The 19,242-nt window shown below is 44.9% G+C and overlaps 1 protein-coding gene across 1 annotated transcript; it reads right to left on the reverse strand.

Moving 5' to 3' along the window:
- Positions 1 to 5,883: 5,883 nt before the first annotated feature.
- On the reverse strand, positions 5,884 to 10,767 carry LOC123073943 (protein DETOXIFICATION 19). Its single transcript, XM_044496951.1, has 7 exons — positions 10,415 to 10,767; positions 7,649 to 8,193; positions 7,450 to 7,536; positions 7,295 to 7,351; positions 6,934 to 7,172; positions 6,502 to 6,620; positions 5,884 to 6,398 (listed from the first exon to the last, which is right to left on the reverse strand). The coding sequence occupies exons 1-7, from the start codon at positions 10,682 to 10,684 to the stop codon at positions 6,270 to 6,272; spliced, it is 1,446 nt and encodes a 481-aa protein (XP_044352886.1). The 5' UTR covers positions 10,685 to 10,767; the 3' UTR covers positions 5,884 to 6,269.
- Between the last annotated feature and the right edge of the window lie 8,475 nt (positions 10,768 to 19,242).

The following is a 19,242-nucleotide window of genomic DNA, read 5'->3' on the forward strand; positions in this document are numbered from 1 at the left end:
GAGTGGACCACGAAACGCTTGATCTCCAAGATAACCTCACATATCGAGAGTACCCCGTTCGCATTCTGGATCAAGCAGAGCGTGTCACTCGACGTCATAACATCAAGTTTCTCAAGGTTCAGTGGTCTCATCATTCCGAAAGAGAAGCTACTTGGGAGCGTGAAGATCGTCTTCGACTTGAGTACCCCACTTTCTTTCCGCCAACTCCTGAATCTCGGGACGAGATTCTTCCGAGTGGGGGTGAGTTGTCACATCCCTAGTTCTGGTATGACCTAGGCTACCCTTCATGTTTGCATCATGTTTAAATTCCATTTAAAATTTGAAATGGGGATTTGTGAAACCCTCGGAATCATTTCTGAAAATGACCCAAGTAAAAATTGCTCCAAAAGGGTCCAAGAAAATGCTCATGTTGCTCTTTGAAAATATTGGACAGAGATAAAAATCAAATCAATATTTTTATGAGCTCATAAGTATTTATTTTGGGCATTTGGAATTAATGCAGCAATTATTTGCTTTGGATATATATTATTGTCCAAAAATTATGCCAGTTGTTGAGGAGCTCTGGAATAATACTATTAGCCCTTGCAAAAATTGGCATAAGAAAATAAAATGGTTTAGTATTTTATCTAAACCAAACAAATGTCAGAAAAATAGAAAAGAAAATAAAAAAGGAAAAGCCTACCTGTGCTTACCTGTGGCTTGGCACTGTGCAGCCGGCCTAACCCAGCGGCCCAACAGGTCGGCCCAGCCGACTGGCACTGCCAGTCGTCCCCTTCCTCGCGCCAGGAGGATAGGGGCACGTGCTCGCCGCGCGCGAGCACGCGCCGGCCACCTCCTGCTTCCCCGCTCACCGCTGGAGGCATCCGACGACGCCACGCACCCCCCTGAACACTGCTCACTCTCCCCAGTCCTCTCCTCTCCTCTCCCTCGCTTCCTTGCTCACGGTCGAGCGCTGCCGTCGCCACCGGCCACCGTTGCCGCAGCCACCGCCTCCCCCTCGCCCTCTCTCCGTGTCTGCGAGCTCCGCCACCTCGCCCTGAAGCTCTCCATCGAGCCACGCGCCTCCGGAGGCCCTGGAGCGCCTCCATCGCCGCCGTCTTCATCTCCGGCCGCCGTGGATCCCCATCGCCGCCCCGCCGTCTTCAGTGCATCCCCGAGCTCGCCGTCAAGCCCACTGAGACCGCTGTGAGCTGCTGCTTCTCCTCCCCCTCTCCGTTTGCTCGCTTGCATGCCGTAGCCGTGGCCCCCTTGCTTACCGTAGCCGTCGCCGCGCGGGCTCGTCGCTGGCGAAGCCCCGGTGACCAAATGGCCCCGCGCGTGCGTCTGTTGCACTCGCAACGACCCGTGGAGCAACGCTAGCGCGACAGCCAACTTGTTTGCAAGCCGCAACGCCGACCCCGAGCACACCCGCACGCCGGCCACCGCCGCGAGCTCTTTTCCAGCGAGCTCCGGCCACCCCAGCTACTCCCACTTGCCCTCTTGGTTGCGCGCGTTCGCCAGCTTCACATAGGTAGTCTCCATCGCGCGTTTGGTCGCCGAAAGGCGATTTCCGACGCCTCCGCCGCGTCTGGCCTCGCCGGCGTCGAGTCGCCGGCGGGCTTTGACCCCGCAGACAGGAGGTTTGACCTTTTCCGTGGGTCGCCGACATGTGGGGCCCGGCCCTGTTAAGTTTTAGTTAGGATTAGTTTAACAACTAATTAAACCATGTTTAGCTAATTGGGTCACTGACATGTGGGCCCAACCCCATTAACTAAACCAGTTTAGGTTTATTTTAAATCAGGATTAGCTACAGACACTGACGTGTGGACCCCACACGTCAGGTTTGACTTGGTCAGCCGCCTTTGACCTGCTGACGTAAGCATGACGCTGTGCTGACGTAGTTATTATTTTTCTGGAATTATTTTAAAACAGGAAATTCCAGAAAATGTTTTAAACTTCAAAAATTCATAGAAATTCAATCGTAGCTCAGATTGAAATAATTTATATATGAAAAATGATCAAAAAATTCAATATATCCATCTGTACCATTTTCATGCATGACAAACCAACCTATACATTCTGTATATATGAAAACACACTTATGGCATATTTAAGAGCTTAATTTGGAGTTGCATTTGAACCCTTGGTTCAAATGGACCTCAACTAAATAAATGCTAGATGCATTAACTCAAACAACATCACATACTCATGCCATGTTCATGCATCATAATGTTGCATATGCTTGTGTTTGATTTCCGACACCGTTCCTTCTCAATAGGTCCTGCTCCGGAGAGTGTTCGAGAGTACCTGTCTGAGGAGCAGTGCCCTCCCTGTTGATCTACCAGGCAAGCAAACCCCCTTTTTCATTCCGATACAATTCTACTCTCTCGCTCCTGCTCTCATTTATTGCATTAGGACAACAACGATTCAACTGCTACTTTATGCTGCGGTAGTTGAACCCATTCCTCTGCATGACCTGTCATTGCCACAGTAAATAGTTAAAACCCACTAGCATGTGTAGAGTTGATTGAGCCATGTTGTGTTCTTGCAATGTCGTGCCTGCTATTGCTTAGAGTTGTGTCAGGTATGATTCATCGGGAATGAATTGGAGTGGTACGATATGTTCTGGTGCTGAGAGTTAAGCGTGTGAACACGATTTGGTAAAGGTAGCGGTGAGAGGCCATGTAGGAGTACATGGTGGGTTGTCTCACTGGAACCGTCCTTAAGAAATGAGTTCGGTGTAAGTTGTCCGATGACTTGTTACTACCACACATTGGGCTCTGGGCGCTCCAAGCTCTCTCGACTTATTAGCCAACTTGATCTCTGTCCAGGAGTTGCAATTAGTTTCTGGTGTTTGTAGGTAGTGTTAGTAGTCTACCAAGTGGCACCCGGTCAGGTGGGCTTGGGACAGACTAGGCACAGTGGCACGGTGTACCAAGTGGCACCCGGATGGTGGGCTTGGGAACCCTGCTCACATCGTTTGGGGTCGTGAGTGACACCCCGGCCGGATCTCCTTGCGGATGGAACCCGAATAGGCGATGAATCTGGACTAGAGTCTTGTGTGATTAGTCAGGTCCTGGCCGACACCCTCGCCAGGCTTCGGCTTGAAGGTTGCCGAGATACATGATGTGTATATGGTGATAAGTGGTGAGAGCGTGTGTGAAGAAGTACACCCCTGCAGGGTTTTCATGATCTATTCGAATAGCCGTGTCCTCGGTTATGGACTTCTTGGATGCTTACGTGGTACATAGACAACTTAAAGTGGATACTCTAAAATGCTCAAGACAAGTGTGAGTGCTATGGATGGCCTTCTTGTAAGGAGACGAGGATGAATCCATAGTAGTGTATTGATGTGGTGATTAGTGGACTCGTGTGCGCTGCCTCACCTCAAAGAAGTTTCTCGTTGTCGTAGAACAGGATAGCCACTGAGTTAAAGCTGGCTTGCTGCAACTAAACCCCACATTACCTTCTTGATACAATGCATGTATGATAGGGTCTGATGTAAGTCTTGCTGAGTGCCTTTGCACTCACGTTTGCTTTATTTATTTTTTGCAGGTGAGACATCTGTCTCACTAGTAGTACCGCTTGGACTTCGACGAGTAGCTTGTTACCTCAGCTACGATCTTGTACCTTGGAGGGACTTGTAGATAGTCAGACTTCTCGGCCTTTTTCTTTTAAAGTTGTCTGTACTCAGACATGTAATGCTTCCATTGCTTGTATGCTCTGAATGATGGGTTATGTGACCCCTGTTTGTATTAATGTCATGCGGCTCTTCTGAGCCTTTATCTATATGAGTTTGCGTTATGTTGGGATGCCATGTTGTACAGCACATACTTGCATGTTATGCGTACGTGTGACGTGTATTGCTATGTGTGGGATCCGACAAACTAGTTGTTTATCCTTGGCAGCCTCTCATATGGGAAAATGTAGTCTAGTGCTTCCTTGAGCCATAGTAGTCCGCTACAGCCGGTTCACCGCAGTCCTGCTAGCCCAGCACTACTGCTCAGCACACTTGACTGGCCGGCATGTGTTTCACTTCATTCATGTGTCTGTCCCTTCGGGGAAATGTCACGCGGTGACATCCGGAGTCCTGTTAGCCCAGTGCTACAGCCCGGATTCACACGCTGCTGACCGACATGCTCGATGTGAATCATGTATGCCTGTCCCCATGGGTTAGTGCCGCTTTGGGTTCACGACTAGCCATGTCGACCCGGGTTCTCTGTCATATGGATGCTAGCGACACAATCATATACGTGAGCCAAAAGGCGCAAACGGTCCCGGGCCAGGGTAAGGCGACACCCGTGGGAATACCGTGCATGAGGCCATAAAGTGATATGAGGTGTTACCGGCTAGATCGATGTGACATGGAATCGGGGTCCCGATAGCTCGGACTTGTTCTTCAGGGTGAAACCCTAGAGCCTGGCCTTTGATGCTTGGATCCGGTGTCGACAAGGTGTTGCTGTTGAAAAACCTCGTTGTCCCTGTGGTGTCAAGATATGGTTGGTGTGGATATGGTTATTGTTCTAAACTGCTGATCGACATTTGGCTAGCTTCGGGTTTTTTTCTCTCGCTTAGGCATTATTTTGGTCTTATACGATTTTGCTCTTTACTGGCGTTTTTATTTGTGTGTGTTGATGTTGGTTGTGTGCATCCTAGCTATGCAGAGGCCAGCTGTGCTCATTGTGTTTGTATCCATTTCATGCTTCATTTTGAGTCAATAAAATTCACTCTTTATTAAGAAAAAAATCTGTGCATCCAAATATTTATACATTAATACATATATTCATATTTTATCCACTAGTACATGTTGTACATTTTCGAATTTAAGAACAAAGTGCAGCGCCGCTCGTCGCCGGGGGTGCCTCTAGTTGCCGTCGTCGCTCCTCTTCCGAGCTCCATGTGGATGTCGTCGTTAGTGCCACAAGCCCATGTGAATGTCCTTGTTGTTGCCACAGCTCCGTGTGCATGTCGTCGTCGTTGATATGAAACAGACCTTATCTTCTACATAGAGATTAGAAAAGAAACTGTTCGTAGTGAATGTAAGTAAATTTTGATGAACAAATCATACTTACTGCTACCGAAACGTATTAATTGCACGATAAGCTATATATTCTGAAACTATCATTTTAGACAGAAGGGCATTCATGATCCATATGTTGTTGATGAATATAACTACCAGATTAGCGAAGTGACATTACCAGGTCGTCCAGTTAGGAGTTACCATGTTTGGCGTACGTCGAGTGCCCTCCAAGTGCACACTCGACAAAAGGAATGCCGAGATTAAATCGGCCTTTGTCGAGTATTCTAGGTAGTCAACAAAAAAGTTATTCCAGTTGTTTGTAGGCCTTTAGCTCTAGGTGCTATATATAATGCATCACATGTAATATCCGAGATCAAAGCAAGAAAATCAAAAGGTGTGACACGTGCCTATGGCCATCAATCCCTCATGCCGCCCTCTGGTCATCGCCTGCATGTTTTTCGTAGCCGGCGGAATCACTTGCTGTACATATACGTTCTGGCCGAAGGACCAATCGATCCGGGAGCTCCCTTAGGATAGCTGGCATAGTAGGTGCTTACTTTCTCCTGGAAGAATCGATCAACTGTGGCTTGTGTACTTGAGCGTCTCGCCGAAAAGCAATCGGTAGGCCGTAAGTACATGGGGTCAGCGCATGTACATATTTCATTGACTGAAAGTATTCGTCGAGGAGCGTTGTGCGACGTGCATATAAGTTATCATGCTGGATGTTCATTACTAGAGTCTTCGACCACTGTTTTAATAATTATGTATCCGATTTGCCCTATGGACAAATATGCAAGCAGACTTTTCATGTTTGTTTGAGTAATAGAAATAAGGTTCCCAAAATCATGCTATAAATAGAAAGGATTTCCGAAAGAAGATGTCATTCATTTGATGAGAAATAGAAAAATATAAAGTATTCTTATAACTCAAGCTGAAGCAGCTGCTTTCGAAGTAACAGAAGGAAAAGCAGCAACCGAAGCGGGGATGTCAAAGTCAAAAAGAGGATTACTCAACACCTATTGACATCCAGTCTTTGGGTATCTCTCTATGTAACTCTTGCCGCTTGGTTACCATGACAGGCGTTTACAACCTCAACCATTTCAAGCTGAAATCAACTCAACGTACACAATCTCACAAAAACCCGTACCGGCACAGGCCACCTCACAAAAAAACCCGTACAGGCGCACACCATGGATGGTTCTACCGTACCATAGATGGACAGCCACCGTCTGATCATAAATTACCTCTTGAAATAACATGCAAGTATCGATCAAGCGACATAGCCATCCCGATTTTTCACCATGGCATCCACTAGCTTGGACCATTTCGTGCGGAGGGTTATCAGCACCATCACGCTGGTCTGGCACGCCAGCCCCGTGATTAAGCCCAACCATAAACCCTACAAAAGGAGAAAGTGACATTTGTTTTTCAGAATTTGAGCTACATGTTTGCCACATTGCGCAATGGCAGCGTGGCGAGGCACGGGCTTATGTCTTGCTTACGTGGGTGTACAAGTTGAGCTTGAAGGCCAACAGGATGGCCACCGGCATGCCGGCCAAGTAGAACGCCACCAGGTTCGTCGTCGCCGCCAGGTGCTGCCATCCACAGCCCCGTGCCACCCCTGCCATGCGCCATTTTATTCATCAATTATGCAGAACCTCTTAGAACCAATGAAAAAAAATCATGTTATGACAATGTAGCGCAGCCTTGAAATGCGCTATAGTGAAGGATTGTACACTGATTTTACTTAGTGAGACATTGCTCCAAACACCATGCCATGCTATTAGCAACACTAGAGCGTGCTATTTTTTCCATTACTTAGAATTATCAGCGCATCCCAATCCATGATTTTCTATCCGTGGTATGAAGTTATTTGTGCAGCCTGGGCTAGTGATCCTTGAAGAATGGTTTACGTAGCCCACGATATTTCTCACCTGACAACACGCCCTGCGCGGAGTCCAGCACGATGGAGATCGTCAGGAGTGGGGTGATGCCTGCAAACTTTGCCACAATCACCGTGCTCTCCGTGAAGAGGCTGGCCCAGAGGTCATGGCCGACTATCAGCAGCAGAATAAACGAGAGGGCAAGGAACACTGACAGCTTCATCGTCACCATGACCGCATTCTTTGCTCTGTCCACGTTACCGGCCCCGATCTCATTTGACACCCTGGTGCTGAAAATGGTGCAAAAACGCGATATTAACCACCACAATTAAGTGAACCAAGAACTGGTTCTAGACAGCAACGACACACTAAGAACCTGGGACATGGACTCTGAAAAGGCCGGGGGATGTACCTCACAGCGGCACTGAACCCATAGGTGATCATGTAGGAAATGGCCTGCGTGCTTGCGCTGCATTTAGAAAAAAGTTGGTGCATCAAGTCCGATTGTTTGATAAATGATGCACGAGCAATAATTGTTTAGGGAGTTTCGTCAGTCCAGACCCGTACCATATGGCAATCAACGACGTGCTTGCAGTGGAATTCGGCAGTAGGCCGGCGATCAGCACGAGGAGCTCAATAGCCCAGTACTCCAAGCTGAATGGACTCAATAAATTTCAGGTTGCATCTGTCCAGACTCAAAACCAATTTGCAGGGGACAACATGTTTATATATACGCATGTTGGTTGACAAGTGTAAACGTACTAACCAGACCATGATGGCAGAGGGCATGGCGAGCTTGATTGTCGGCAACACATAGTTGAAGGCGTCGGTGGAGAAGCCCTTCCACGTCTCATCGAACTCCTTGGACCACATCACGTATGCGAGCAACATCAGGCACGAGACCCAGAACGTGGCTGAGATGGCCAATGAAGCGCCGGTGAGGCCCAATCCGACCACATTCACTAGCAGGTAGTTCACGGCGATGTGGAGCACAAACGGCACCATGGAGCAGACAACAAGTGGCACAACAATCGACTGTGTCTGCAGATACCGCAGCAGACACTGTAGGAAGGAGTAGGCGAACAGGCCGGGCACCTGGTAACGGATGAACACCGCGGCGGCGTGGGACACCTCAGGTTCTTGATGCAGAAACAACAGAATTGGCTCCGTGAACAGCCAGACGACGGAGATGAGTACGGACACCACCGTTGACATGATGAGCGACGACTGCAGGTACAAGCCCAGCAAGCGGTACATCCGGGCACCATAGGCCTGTCCACACAGCGTCTCCATGGCGCCGCTCATGCCGGTCTGTAAGTTGCATCAGTTTCCCGAATCCATCAGTAATTAAGCATGCAGCATATATTATGGAAGGTTCTATGTGTCCATCAAATTCTTTCAATGCAACGCAACATTGCTCATTCCAAACCAACTTGTCAAATTACTTTTGTTCTTTTATTTTTTTCGAATTGTAAGGTGAAGGATCTAGGGTGAATCATATTGTCTTCTTTAACATGGATGGAACCGAAACAAAATGGCAACAGCTAAACGTATAACAAAGAGGAAATGTCGGAAAATTATAAAAAGTTGATGGAATGCTTACAGGGGCGGATGTAGTGTGGACATACTCGGAAGGTGGAGCGCCATATATGTGTATTATTACTATCCTCCTCTAGCTAGGACGGATGGAGTATGGACAGACTCGAAAGGTGGAATGCCATGGGCGGGAACGTCGGGGCAGCCAGTAGGCGGCCCCGCTCAATTTGGTCAGGTAGAGTGGAATGTGTTGAGCCATCAATCATTGTCGATCCTCGACCAGTGATGATGGCAACATGAAGTTTTGTTTACCAACCGATACATGTACATGCACACTAGTTCTATCAAGCTAGTATGTATAAGCATATGTTTTCTACACTCCTTGTGTTTTCATTTTACTACATTTGTGTCGTGTTTGTTTGTGAATGAGGGTGGCAGACTTCGGCGGACTGGGTCTGCTGGTTTCGTGACAGACAACGTGGGAGGTGACCACCATATTGAAAGGTTGATAGACAAAGGTAAGTTGCCTTGAAATTTTTGATATTGCAATATTTTATGTGGTTGAAAACGAATGTTGTATTCTCTAGGATGCAAATAATTTTTGAAGCCGTTTGGACTTGTTGTATTAGTACGTCCAACATCTGGTTTTTTCTGTGTTAACACCGGATGTTGCCTATGTTACTGAAGTTTCTTATGAATTCCCGCATTGTGTTGGAGGTGCTGCATACATACAATAAATGTGTTGGGTGGGATTATTTTAAGAGCTGACACAACGAATTCATTGCTTGGTAAAATATTTTCATCCATTACCATCTATCATATACCATTTATTACCAATAATTAGTGACATGAAGGGAGGCGTTCGGGAACCACATGTCAAATGATAACCAGATTAATTTGGTTACTATTTTCTAGAAATAATTTTATCTCCAACTATTTAGCGGTGGATAGGGCTACTCCTGCGGAGCTGCCCGCCTGCCTAATTAGGACTGGAGCGAGGGCTAAGGTACTTCAAAGTGTGTTACACAAAAAAATTGCAAGTTGACACATAGTTTCTATTATATTTCTAAAAATGTATATATTTATACGTAAAAACGAGTATGCTAAAAATATGATACATATTATTTAAAAAATAGTATATATACTATCTAGATATTTTTATGTCCAACATGTGATTCATGGATAGTGGGTGTGCCCCTTTTTTCATGCGGGTGGATAGTGGGCGTGTGGAGATGAAAGAAGCAGGAGGATGCCCAATGATTTAGAAGATCCAGCTAAAAAAAAATCAAGCGCGTGACGTATAGACAAGTCTTTAAGCATATCCGAACTTGTGGTGCCACTGTGCAAAGGTTGTGGCTGCTGGACGTACACGTGCGTATCGTTCAGACAAAATAGTGCCTACAGTTGGCGCCAACAAATATACAATGAATTTCAATTGTCCAGACTTGGCTAATTTATGGTCACTGACGACCATGTGCTGCATGGGCAAAGCATGGTTACATTCGTTGTAAATATCCCCTACAACGGTTTTAACTCCTAGAAAGATTTAGGAGCTTCAAAAACACACACCCTCTGTTAAAGTTACAGTTTATGTCCTATGTGTATCTTCAGATAGTCAATTTGATCGATGAAATGCGAGTTATATGTAATTAAACAGATATTATTAGAAACTTAGTTGTGTGGTAGAAACTTCTCTGTGTACATTGACCAGCATTGTTTACAAGTATGTGTGCAACGTACGATAAGATGAAGATATTTAACTGGGCAAATCTTTTCTACTTAATTAATCCATGAGGTAAATTTTTGGCCTTCATTTCAATAAAAGGAAAATGCAGATACGTTCATTGGGTAACAGAAACGAGATCTCTATGAGCAGGACCTACGTGGGGCGACATTCGATATACGATCGTAAATCAAGCATCCCCACACACATATCTAGGGCGGTTCAATTAGATAAGCGTGATCAAAATTAAGAGGGTGCGATACCAGAACGTACAACAAAGGCGTAGCCGGTGACGGTGGCCCAGGAGTTGCCGAGCGTGGCGCCGGCGAGGTGGACGTTGCCGAGGTGGCCGGAGAACATCACGGACACAAGCGGGATGGCGTAGTAGGACATGTTGGTCAGGACCATCGGCAGCGCGAACTGTAGCTGCGCCCAGGCCTCCTCCGTGTCGATCAAGCGGCGCAGCCACGCCGGCGAGGGACGCTTTGCCTCGCGGCATTCGCCGAAGGGCTCGCCGGCGCCGAGCAGCGGAGCCGAGGACATGTCGCCGGCCGGCTGGCCAGATTAAATCGAGAGGGAAGGGGCTAGCTTAGTTTCGTGGTTGGTGGTGCTGGTCGCGATGGGAATGGCTGTGGTGGCCATCGACGAGTGTGATGCGGCGGCAATATATGGACGTATGTATGCGTGAGAGGAGCAGCAGCCATGACTTGCACGTTTCTCCCGACGTCCTGTAGCTAGCGCGTGGAACGCGCGGTGGTGGGCTTGGTGGATGCCAATCGGTCTAATTAGTGTGGTGTCTGTGACTCTCAAATTTACTTTTGGAGTTTGCTAAGCAGTGGATTTATTAAATGGATTGAGTAGATCTCATCTACTACGCGAAGGGAGTAAGGGCATCTTCAAGGAGGACCCTCAAACTTTTCTGAACGGTAGTGTCTGAACCACTTTGCTATCTAACAGAGATCTGTATATGTCTGCTTAGCAGTCAGGATGTACGGATTCTAGTATCCAAGAGACAAACATGGAGGCTTTGCCGGAGTCCAGACATGCACTTGAACAATCACATGCATGGTCCCACTCTTCTCTCTTTTCTCCCAACCGCATATGCATGGTCTTTCTTTTCTCTCTCTCTCTCCTTCTAACTGAACAGTAAACCACAAATATTACATGACATGCATGGTCTTCACTACTTTTTCTCCTTCCAACCGGATACTTTGTGAGTATTGGATGGCTCCCTCCCGCATCATGTTCATGAACCACGTCCCAACATAAAAACGAACATATACCGGAGGCATTTGTCCGTCAGCCTTGGAGATGCTCCAAGTGGACATCATAGAATTTTTCTTTCAATTTATCGTTCTCTTCTACTCCCTTCTTCTAGAATTACTTGTCCCGGGAATGGGTATATTTTAGTTCTAGACTAGATACATCAATTTCTAGCTATTTCTGCGACAAGTAACTCGGGAAAGTGAGAGTATTAATTCGCTTTTTCTACTTTTTTTGTTCCTTTAATTATATCTATATATATCGTATTTCCTTTTCTATAAAATACATCAATTTAGTTACACAGGTTGGTGTGCATGTGAAATTGGTAGACTCTGCAAGGAGGAAAACGGGTCAAAACAGACTGCAACAAGGGCTAACCTCATGGTGACTTGCGCAGATGGAGGTCAAGGGCTTGTAGCTATTTTCTTCCCAAATGTTAGCGACACAATCACAATCCATGAAAGCTAGTGGCATATATCGATATTAGCTCTAAAATAGAGGCACGGAGCAAGTTTTCTCAATAGAAGATCAAACAATCAACCCGGGAACCAAATCAAATTCCAACCCCTTCCATTTTATACACATGCGAGATCCTGGATCGATGCATAGAAGAAGAAGAAACGGCACTGCCATGGCCTGGATCGGTACTTCCCCACAAATGTGTTGGTGGAGAGCCCGCTTCATCCCCTGTTGGACTCCAGGTGACGATCGAACACCCTCATCTATCAGCTCTGGCATGACATCATCAATGCATGCACAACGGAGATGTTGAGTCGTCCCAAAGTCATCTCGTAGAACTCCTACAAAGCCATCTCCTATGTCTCTGACGACCTGTCATCATCGTCATTGATGGCGAGTTGTACCGAGATGTGGAGGACCTCTGAGCCTCCTAGTTTCCTCTAAACTGATCCACAACTGGCTGACACCAGCAACGAGTGTCTTTGCCTCCATGAGAATGTGAGGGGTGTAGGCGTCACATCACCTTGGTCAACCCGGCCATTGTCGAGATTCTACTTATGTTGGAAAATATGCTCTAGATGCAATAATAAAGTTTTTGCTAATTTTATGTTCATAAATAAGTTTATATTTAGGTGATATGCTTGCAATGGTTCTTGAATGTGGCATTTGAAGGAAAACCTATTTGCATGTGCGGAGAGATAAGCCGCAAATCAGATCCCTAGTCTAGCCTCTTGAGTAGCACATGTATTCAGATGGTTCTATTTTTCTAACCATTAGCATTGTTAACATAAAAAGGGATACTAACAATAATGAGAACTGATTATTAGCGTTCTACTCCTTCATGAGGCGCTTGGATTTAGCCACGACAGCCCTCTTCTCCTTGGCGAGGCGCTTGGACTCCTCAAGCCCGATGCAATGCCTTGGTATTTTTGTGTGGTGGTGACAGGCATCCATTTCAGCCATGGTTAACAGCCACCAAATATGTTGCAGACAAGCTCATAGTCCGGGAGGCTAACCTTCACGGACTTGCATGACCCATAGACGAACCGACTAGATCCTGTTCAGGCAGCCTGCCTCTTGCGCGAGCTGCACTCACCTATCAAAATAGATTACCTAACTCATCATGTGCTACCTTGTACAACTATGTTCATCTTGCATATAGCTTATAGAGAAGAAAAAGATATGCTAATGTGTACCGATCCTTATTGATGAGTTAGATGGATAATTTTGGTTTATCAACCTTCTTGCTTGAGGATGAGCAAGGTTTAAGCTTGCGAAGGTTGATGTGTTTGTTTTATGCACACTTTTTAGAGTATGTCTTAATGCCAAAATCTCTCATATCATATCCATCTAACACCTTTTCATGTGCACAATGCATAGTTCGCCGCACAACCTTTAGTTTTTCTTTGTTTTGTTGTCTTTGTTGTACTATTGGCATGTTGTTGGACTTGGCACATCAAGAAGGACCAAGTTGGTGTTAAACATGAGAAGTTCCATGCACTAGACCTAGGCATTTTGGGAGTGTCAAAAATGACATTTTTCCAAAGTGCTCAAAATAAAGGTCCAACATTGGTGGATCGGCGTCATCCACGCAATTCCAACGAGGCCAAGAACGTATAAATTGGAGTTCGCATGAAGAATTTGTGACCATTCTATCAAATGGTCCAGAGTGTTTGACGGCGCTCATACGATCGCGTGCAGTCGTACTGGTGATTGTATCGCTCCGAGATAGCTTCGTAAATTTGCCATAACTTTACAGGTTTTGCACTGATTTTGTCCTCATTTTTTCCTACGCAATCCTCGGCGAAGAAGGGATGTTTTGGGAGATGAATTGACTCCCCAGAGCCCTTGAATGATAGTATAGGAGCCACATCAACAGAGGAGACACGAGAAGGCCTCCTGTATATTCACCTCCAACCCTAAATGTCGGGAATCATCTCATTTATCATCACCAAGTTCCATCTGTTGTCAACACATCTCCGTTGCTACAACTCCACCATAAAGAAAGGACCAACATATGGAAGAAGAAGAAGAAGAGAGGAGGCTCCGCCCATGTCCGGCACCGTCCTTCCTACCACCATGCCTCTCACCTTCCCCAACACCATGGTTGCTTGTAACTTGTACCTATATCATCTCAAGGTTTGGGTTGTTCCCGTCAGTTCTCAGGGAACTAGATGAACTCTAGTATATACCGAACCAAACGCCTATGCGAGATATGAGATTCGCTTCTGCATATTTATGTTAATGATCTTGTGGGTGAAGTCGACCATCCAACATTTGCCGATTTTGGATGAAAGTATACTACTATTGGCTCGATGGTAGGTTGAGGAGGTTGGTAGTGATGATGTGTATCTCCTCCCTTTCCTGATTGTTGCAATAGGGGATAAATGAAGACCGCCTTTGGCTACGTCCATGGGAAAACCCTTCACCGATCATATTCTAAGTGGGGATGAATAGTTGTAGTGTATGTGCTACAGGGCTGCGGCATGTGTGCACACATTTGTACCCGGCTCTGCTTACAAAGACAAACATGAGAAGTGGTTTAAGTATCCAAACCTAGAACTATGAGCTTGCATATGACAAGTAGACCGTACCGGTAGTGATGACTCCGGACACCTCAAAAATGCCATTATTACTCAAGCGGCACCTCTCTATTTCATCCGCCTTTTTATTTACGGTTTTTAGCTCCGCTTAGTTGTTTAGATAAAATCACCCTTATTACAGTTCGACTAGCAACCGATTAAATGAACTATTTCCAGATAACAATATGGGTGTGAACCTAGCCGCATTAACGAAAACGTAGTTGCGGGGTTGGTAGTTGTCTGTGCATAGCTCCCTTTCAAATTGACATATTCTACTTATACTGAATTACAATAGCCCAATGCACTTATAGGTCATCATTGACCGACACGCATGCAACAACAATTACATGGGACTGGTAGACATGTAGTTTTATTGGGACAATGCACCTGTTTTTTAAATTTCGTTTTTTATTTTTGGTTTTTCTTCTCCATCTTCGTTTTTTACTTTAAATCATTTGGGACTTCAAACAACTTCTAAAAAATTTAAAACTGAGAATTTTGAAATAATTTTTTTAATAATTCATAAATGTTTGTGGATTCCGAAAATGTTTGCTATTTTTAAAAAGGAAAATAAAAAACAAAAATAAAAATAAAAAGAGAAATTTAAAAACAGGTTGGCCAGACATGGGCCTGCCCAAATAGGCATGTTGTGTCTTCTCCCACCGCGAAGTGCGCAGTATAGAAGGTTCCTACTGCATGATCCGGCCCAGGAGGCGAATCCCCTATTGTGAAACGTGTTTTATCACTTAGAGGAAGCATCACTGGGTAATATTCTACAACTTTGGGGGCAATTTCAATGACGTACCTCTAGAAGCAATAACTGATTTATTATCCTACAAGCAAAAGAGTCGGTCCATTGCAATGCAAGAATTTTTTTAAAATCTTCAAAGGCCATGACCACATTTTATTACATCACCGAGATACACTATCACTCTTAATTTTGTGAAATCATAAACAAATTGAAATAATGAACACTTTTTAAATTCGTGCTCATATTTGGAATTGTATTTTCCAAATTCGTGACCACTTTTACAAATATTTGAACATTTTCCACAATCAATAATATTTTTTGAATTGATGAACATTTTATACTATTTGCAAAAAAATAAACATTTTTTAAAATAATTTTCTTGAATCGGCGGACATTTCTAGGATCAACGAACAATTTTCTCGAAATTGATGGAACAATTATTGCAATTCACAAACATTTTTTTGATTTAACGAACTATTTATTAAATGCATTGTCATTTTTTGAATCAACAAACATTTTATTAATGAACAAACTATTTTGTCTATCACGAGCAGTTCTTAAATATTTAGGATATTTTTCCATTAATGAATATTTTTTGAATTGGCGAAATGTTGTTCAATTTCATTAATATTTTTTCAAAGACAAACTTTCCAAAAAATCATGAACATTTTTTGCTTTCCTGAACATTGTTTTCAAACTTTTGGACAGTTTTTAAATAAGCAAATCGGTTTTTACAAAATCATGAACATTTTATGACTTACTAAATATTTTATTCCAAAACTCTCATTTTTTATTTTTAGAACTTTTTTGATGTCCAAAATTATTTAAAGGAAAAACACTAAAACAGAAAAAAAAAGAAATTTCAAAAAATAGGTCGCCCAGGCATGGGCTGGCCCAAAAGGGTGCGCTGCATCCTTTCCCAGCGCGCAGAGCGTAGTATAGGAGGTCCCTAGCCGCAGGCAGGAATTTGCCTGTGTGAAATGTTTTTTTATCACTTACAGGGGGCATTGGTGGGTAATATTTTACAACTTTAGGAGCAATTTCTGTAGCGTACCACCAAAAGCAATAGCCCTTTTATATTAGGTATAGATTTGTCAGTATTAATTAGAACGATCAGAGTTGTGCCCTGCCGTCCAATTGCTTTAATATTCGTAAGCTTGTCTGGTCTTAGACCTTTGATTACTTTAGGAGGGAGTCCACTCATGCATGCTTCTAGCAACTTTTGCCAGAGCAGCATACAACAACCATCTCCCATTTTATCTTTCAATTTTAATCTACTATGAAGTTTGAATTAAGTTTTGAAGTTTTGTTTGCATATTTGTGTTCATCACGAGCAAGACCAATATTCAATACATTTTAACAACTTTTTTTGAAAAATATCTAAGTTTTAAATATTGAAACTTTTTAATTATAACATTAAGTTTTATCAAGTTTCATATGCTTTTAGGGTTCTGCGCTTAGGTCTTTGTATTTATGTTTTAGGTTTAGGGTTTAGGTTTTAGTTCTGAAACTTGCTAAATTTGTTATCGATCCACAACGTCATTGGATTCCGCATGAGGGCCTAATTTTCAGTTTTTGAAACTTACGATTTTGCCGTTTGCACGTACCAAGTTTGAACAATTCAAACTTAACAATTTTTTAATGACCTTATCAAAACGTATTCAAAATGAATCTTATTTGAATGCCCTCATCACAAGCAACATGAATTTGAAATTGAAAATGAAGTTGGACTTCAAAAGACATAGAAGACTCAAAACTGAAACTCAAAAGAAAGAGAATGGAGGATGAGATGGGTGAAGCTGCCAAAAGCTGTGCGGATGGAACCCATTGATCAATTGTAGTGCAGTGGGATGTTCTCCACATGGACTAGGCGATCAGCGAATATGCTCGGCTAAAACTAGGTAACACAATTCAGATGATGATTGCAAGAAAATATAAACCTAAGTTAACCAAGGTTGATGACAAATAAATTGACAAACAACACAGCGAGATTAAGATTTGAACTCGCTTTATTTTTGGTATTTTCTTTTGACTTGAGAAACTAATACAGTAACAGAAAGGGAAGCAACAAGACATGGACACTTTTAACTATTGAGATGCAAAAGAGGGAAGAAACAAGATTATAGGACCGAATAGAAATGTTTCACATCACAATCATACACACATATTCGTATATCACTGGTACTTGAGTAACAGCCTACAGCAAACTGGACACTAATCAGTAGCAAGTGCAGTACATAATTAATATATCTAACTAGTTCTCATACATACGAAATGGGTGTCACAATGCAATAGTACAAACTCTCACTTGCGAAGGACTCTCGTATTATAGACACAAGCCCAAGGACACTCCGTCATCCGGTCGGACACCGTTGTGTGACAAGGTTGTGCTCGTCGGCCACCGGGATGAGGGAACACTGATTGCTAAGATGGCACCGTGTGAAAACAACTTCTATGGAAACTATGAGATGAACTTATATGGAAACTATGAGGCGTTCGCCTATGTGAAGACAACAGAGCTGCTCAGTGTTTATGCAACAAATTAAGCAATTTGTCGTTCATAAAGAAGTTTTGCGTCAGTTTCAATGGTGGTTGAGTTTATCTCGACTGGCTTTTTTCCTTTTTATATGAAATAAAGAACTATATGTGTGTGAGAAATTAAGAGAGCTGAGAGAGACACTGATGGACAGGGTCGTGGCCGTGATTTTTGGGATGCCACTTGCTACTATTTCCGCTTTCTTTTTCTTCTTGTTTCTCCTGGTCCCCACATGGGGTTTGTGATTCGTCTGTCAAGTTGTTTTTTATTTGAAACAAACTTGCTGCCAGAATATGTTTCACGGCACCCCACACTTCTGGCCCAAATATCTACACATGATCTAATCATAATTTTAAATAGCCGGTCTATAGCCCGCTATAGCCTTTTCAGTAGGATGTCGCTAAACAATCTCCTTTACAAATAGTCCGCTATAGCTGATTTGAAGGTCCGCCGCTATTTTCCATAGCCTGCTATTTAAAACATTGAACATACAAATCAAGCTACACAACCCGCCGTTCTAGCGCCATTCCTGGTTCAAATTCATCCGGCTCGCTCGATGTGCCTCGCTGGCCGACGCTAGCGTACTTTCCATCACCGTGGTAAACATCCGTGCATTCGTTTTTCTGTACGCTGTCTACTCGGGCTAGAGCGGCTGACGGCTGGGCCAGCCTCTAGCGTGGGTCCGTCTTGCAGTCACGCCGTGTGTTTGTATTTGTGTCTGGGTGGAAAAAGGCAGCGGTGATCGATGATCGTGGGTTGCCGGAGCATCCATCATGGGTGCACCGAGTCAAGCCTGAAAAAATATCCGCGCCGCCTCCTTTCCTTCCTCTCTCTCCCTCTTCGCCTTCTCCTCTCCTTCCTCTCTCCCTCCGCGCCGCCTCCTCTCCTCTTCATGCGCGGCGGCGTCTCGACATCCCTAGCCCCCGCCGTAGCCTCCCAACCCCCTCCCCCTCCTCCCGCATGAACCCTAGCAGAGAAGGAAGGAGAGGAGAGGCGGGAGAAAGGGAGAGGAAAGAGGAGAGGGAGATGTGGCGGCTTACGGGAGATGGTCACCGGCCGGCGTCGGCCTGCACTGGCGAGGTCGGGCGCAACCTTGCGGTTGGCGGCGGCTCGATCCGTTCCTGAATCGGGAGCTGTGAGGAGGCCGGGGCTCGGGCGTGATGCACGGGAGGCTGCACCCCGCCTCCATCTCTACGCGTGAGGCGGCGACCTCGGGAGGAGCTCGAGCCACAGCGGTGGTCCACGTCGCCGCCGTCGGCAGGAGGAGCGTGGGTCGCAGAGACGGCCGACTCCATCCGGCTTTCGCGCTGCCGTCCAATCCATCCACCCGAGAGATCAGTCCCCGCGTCCTCGCCTACATCATTTCTCGCTGTCACGTGCGCTCTCTCCTCCGTCCTCCGTCCTCTTACGCACGCCCTCGTGGCCAGATATTTGGTAATTTCTTTTCTGAGAATAAATAGATATTGTGCCCCCATCTGTTTGTTGTTTTGCCCAGCTGAAAGGTGGATCA

The sequence above is a fragment of the Triticum aestivum genome, chromosome 1A (assembly GCF_018294505.1).
Source record: "Triticum aestivum cultivar Chinese Spring chromosome 1A, IWGSC CS RefSeq v2.1, whole genome shotgun sequence".
In the NCBI taxonomy this organism is placed as follows: Eukaryota; Viridiplantae; Streptophyta; class Magnoliopsida; order Poales; family Poaceae; genus Triticum; species Triticum aestivum.

What these genes read in the sequence shown, in the direction of transcription:
- LOC123073943 (XM_044496951.1), bottom strand. Translation starts at nt 10,684, where the DNA reads ATGTCCTCGGCTCCGCTGCTCGGCGCCGGCGAGCCCTTCGGCGAATGC. An exon ending in TCACCGGCTACGCCTTTGTT is followed by an intron (nt 8,194 to 10,414) that starts GTACGTTCTGGT and finishes TGCAACTTACAG; the next exon opens with ACCGGCATGAGCGGCGCCAT. An exon ending in CGCGCAGGGCGTGTTGTCAG is followed by an intron (nt 6,621 to 6,933) that starts GTGAGAAATATC and finishes GGCGCATGGCAG; the next exon opens with GGGTGGCACGGGGCTGTGGA.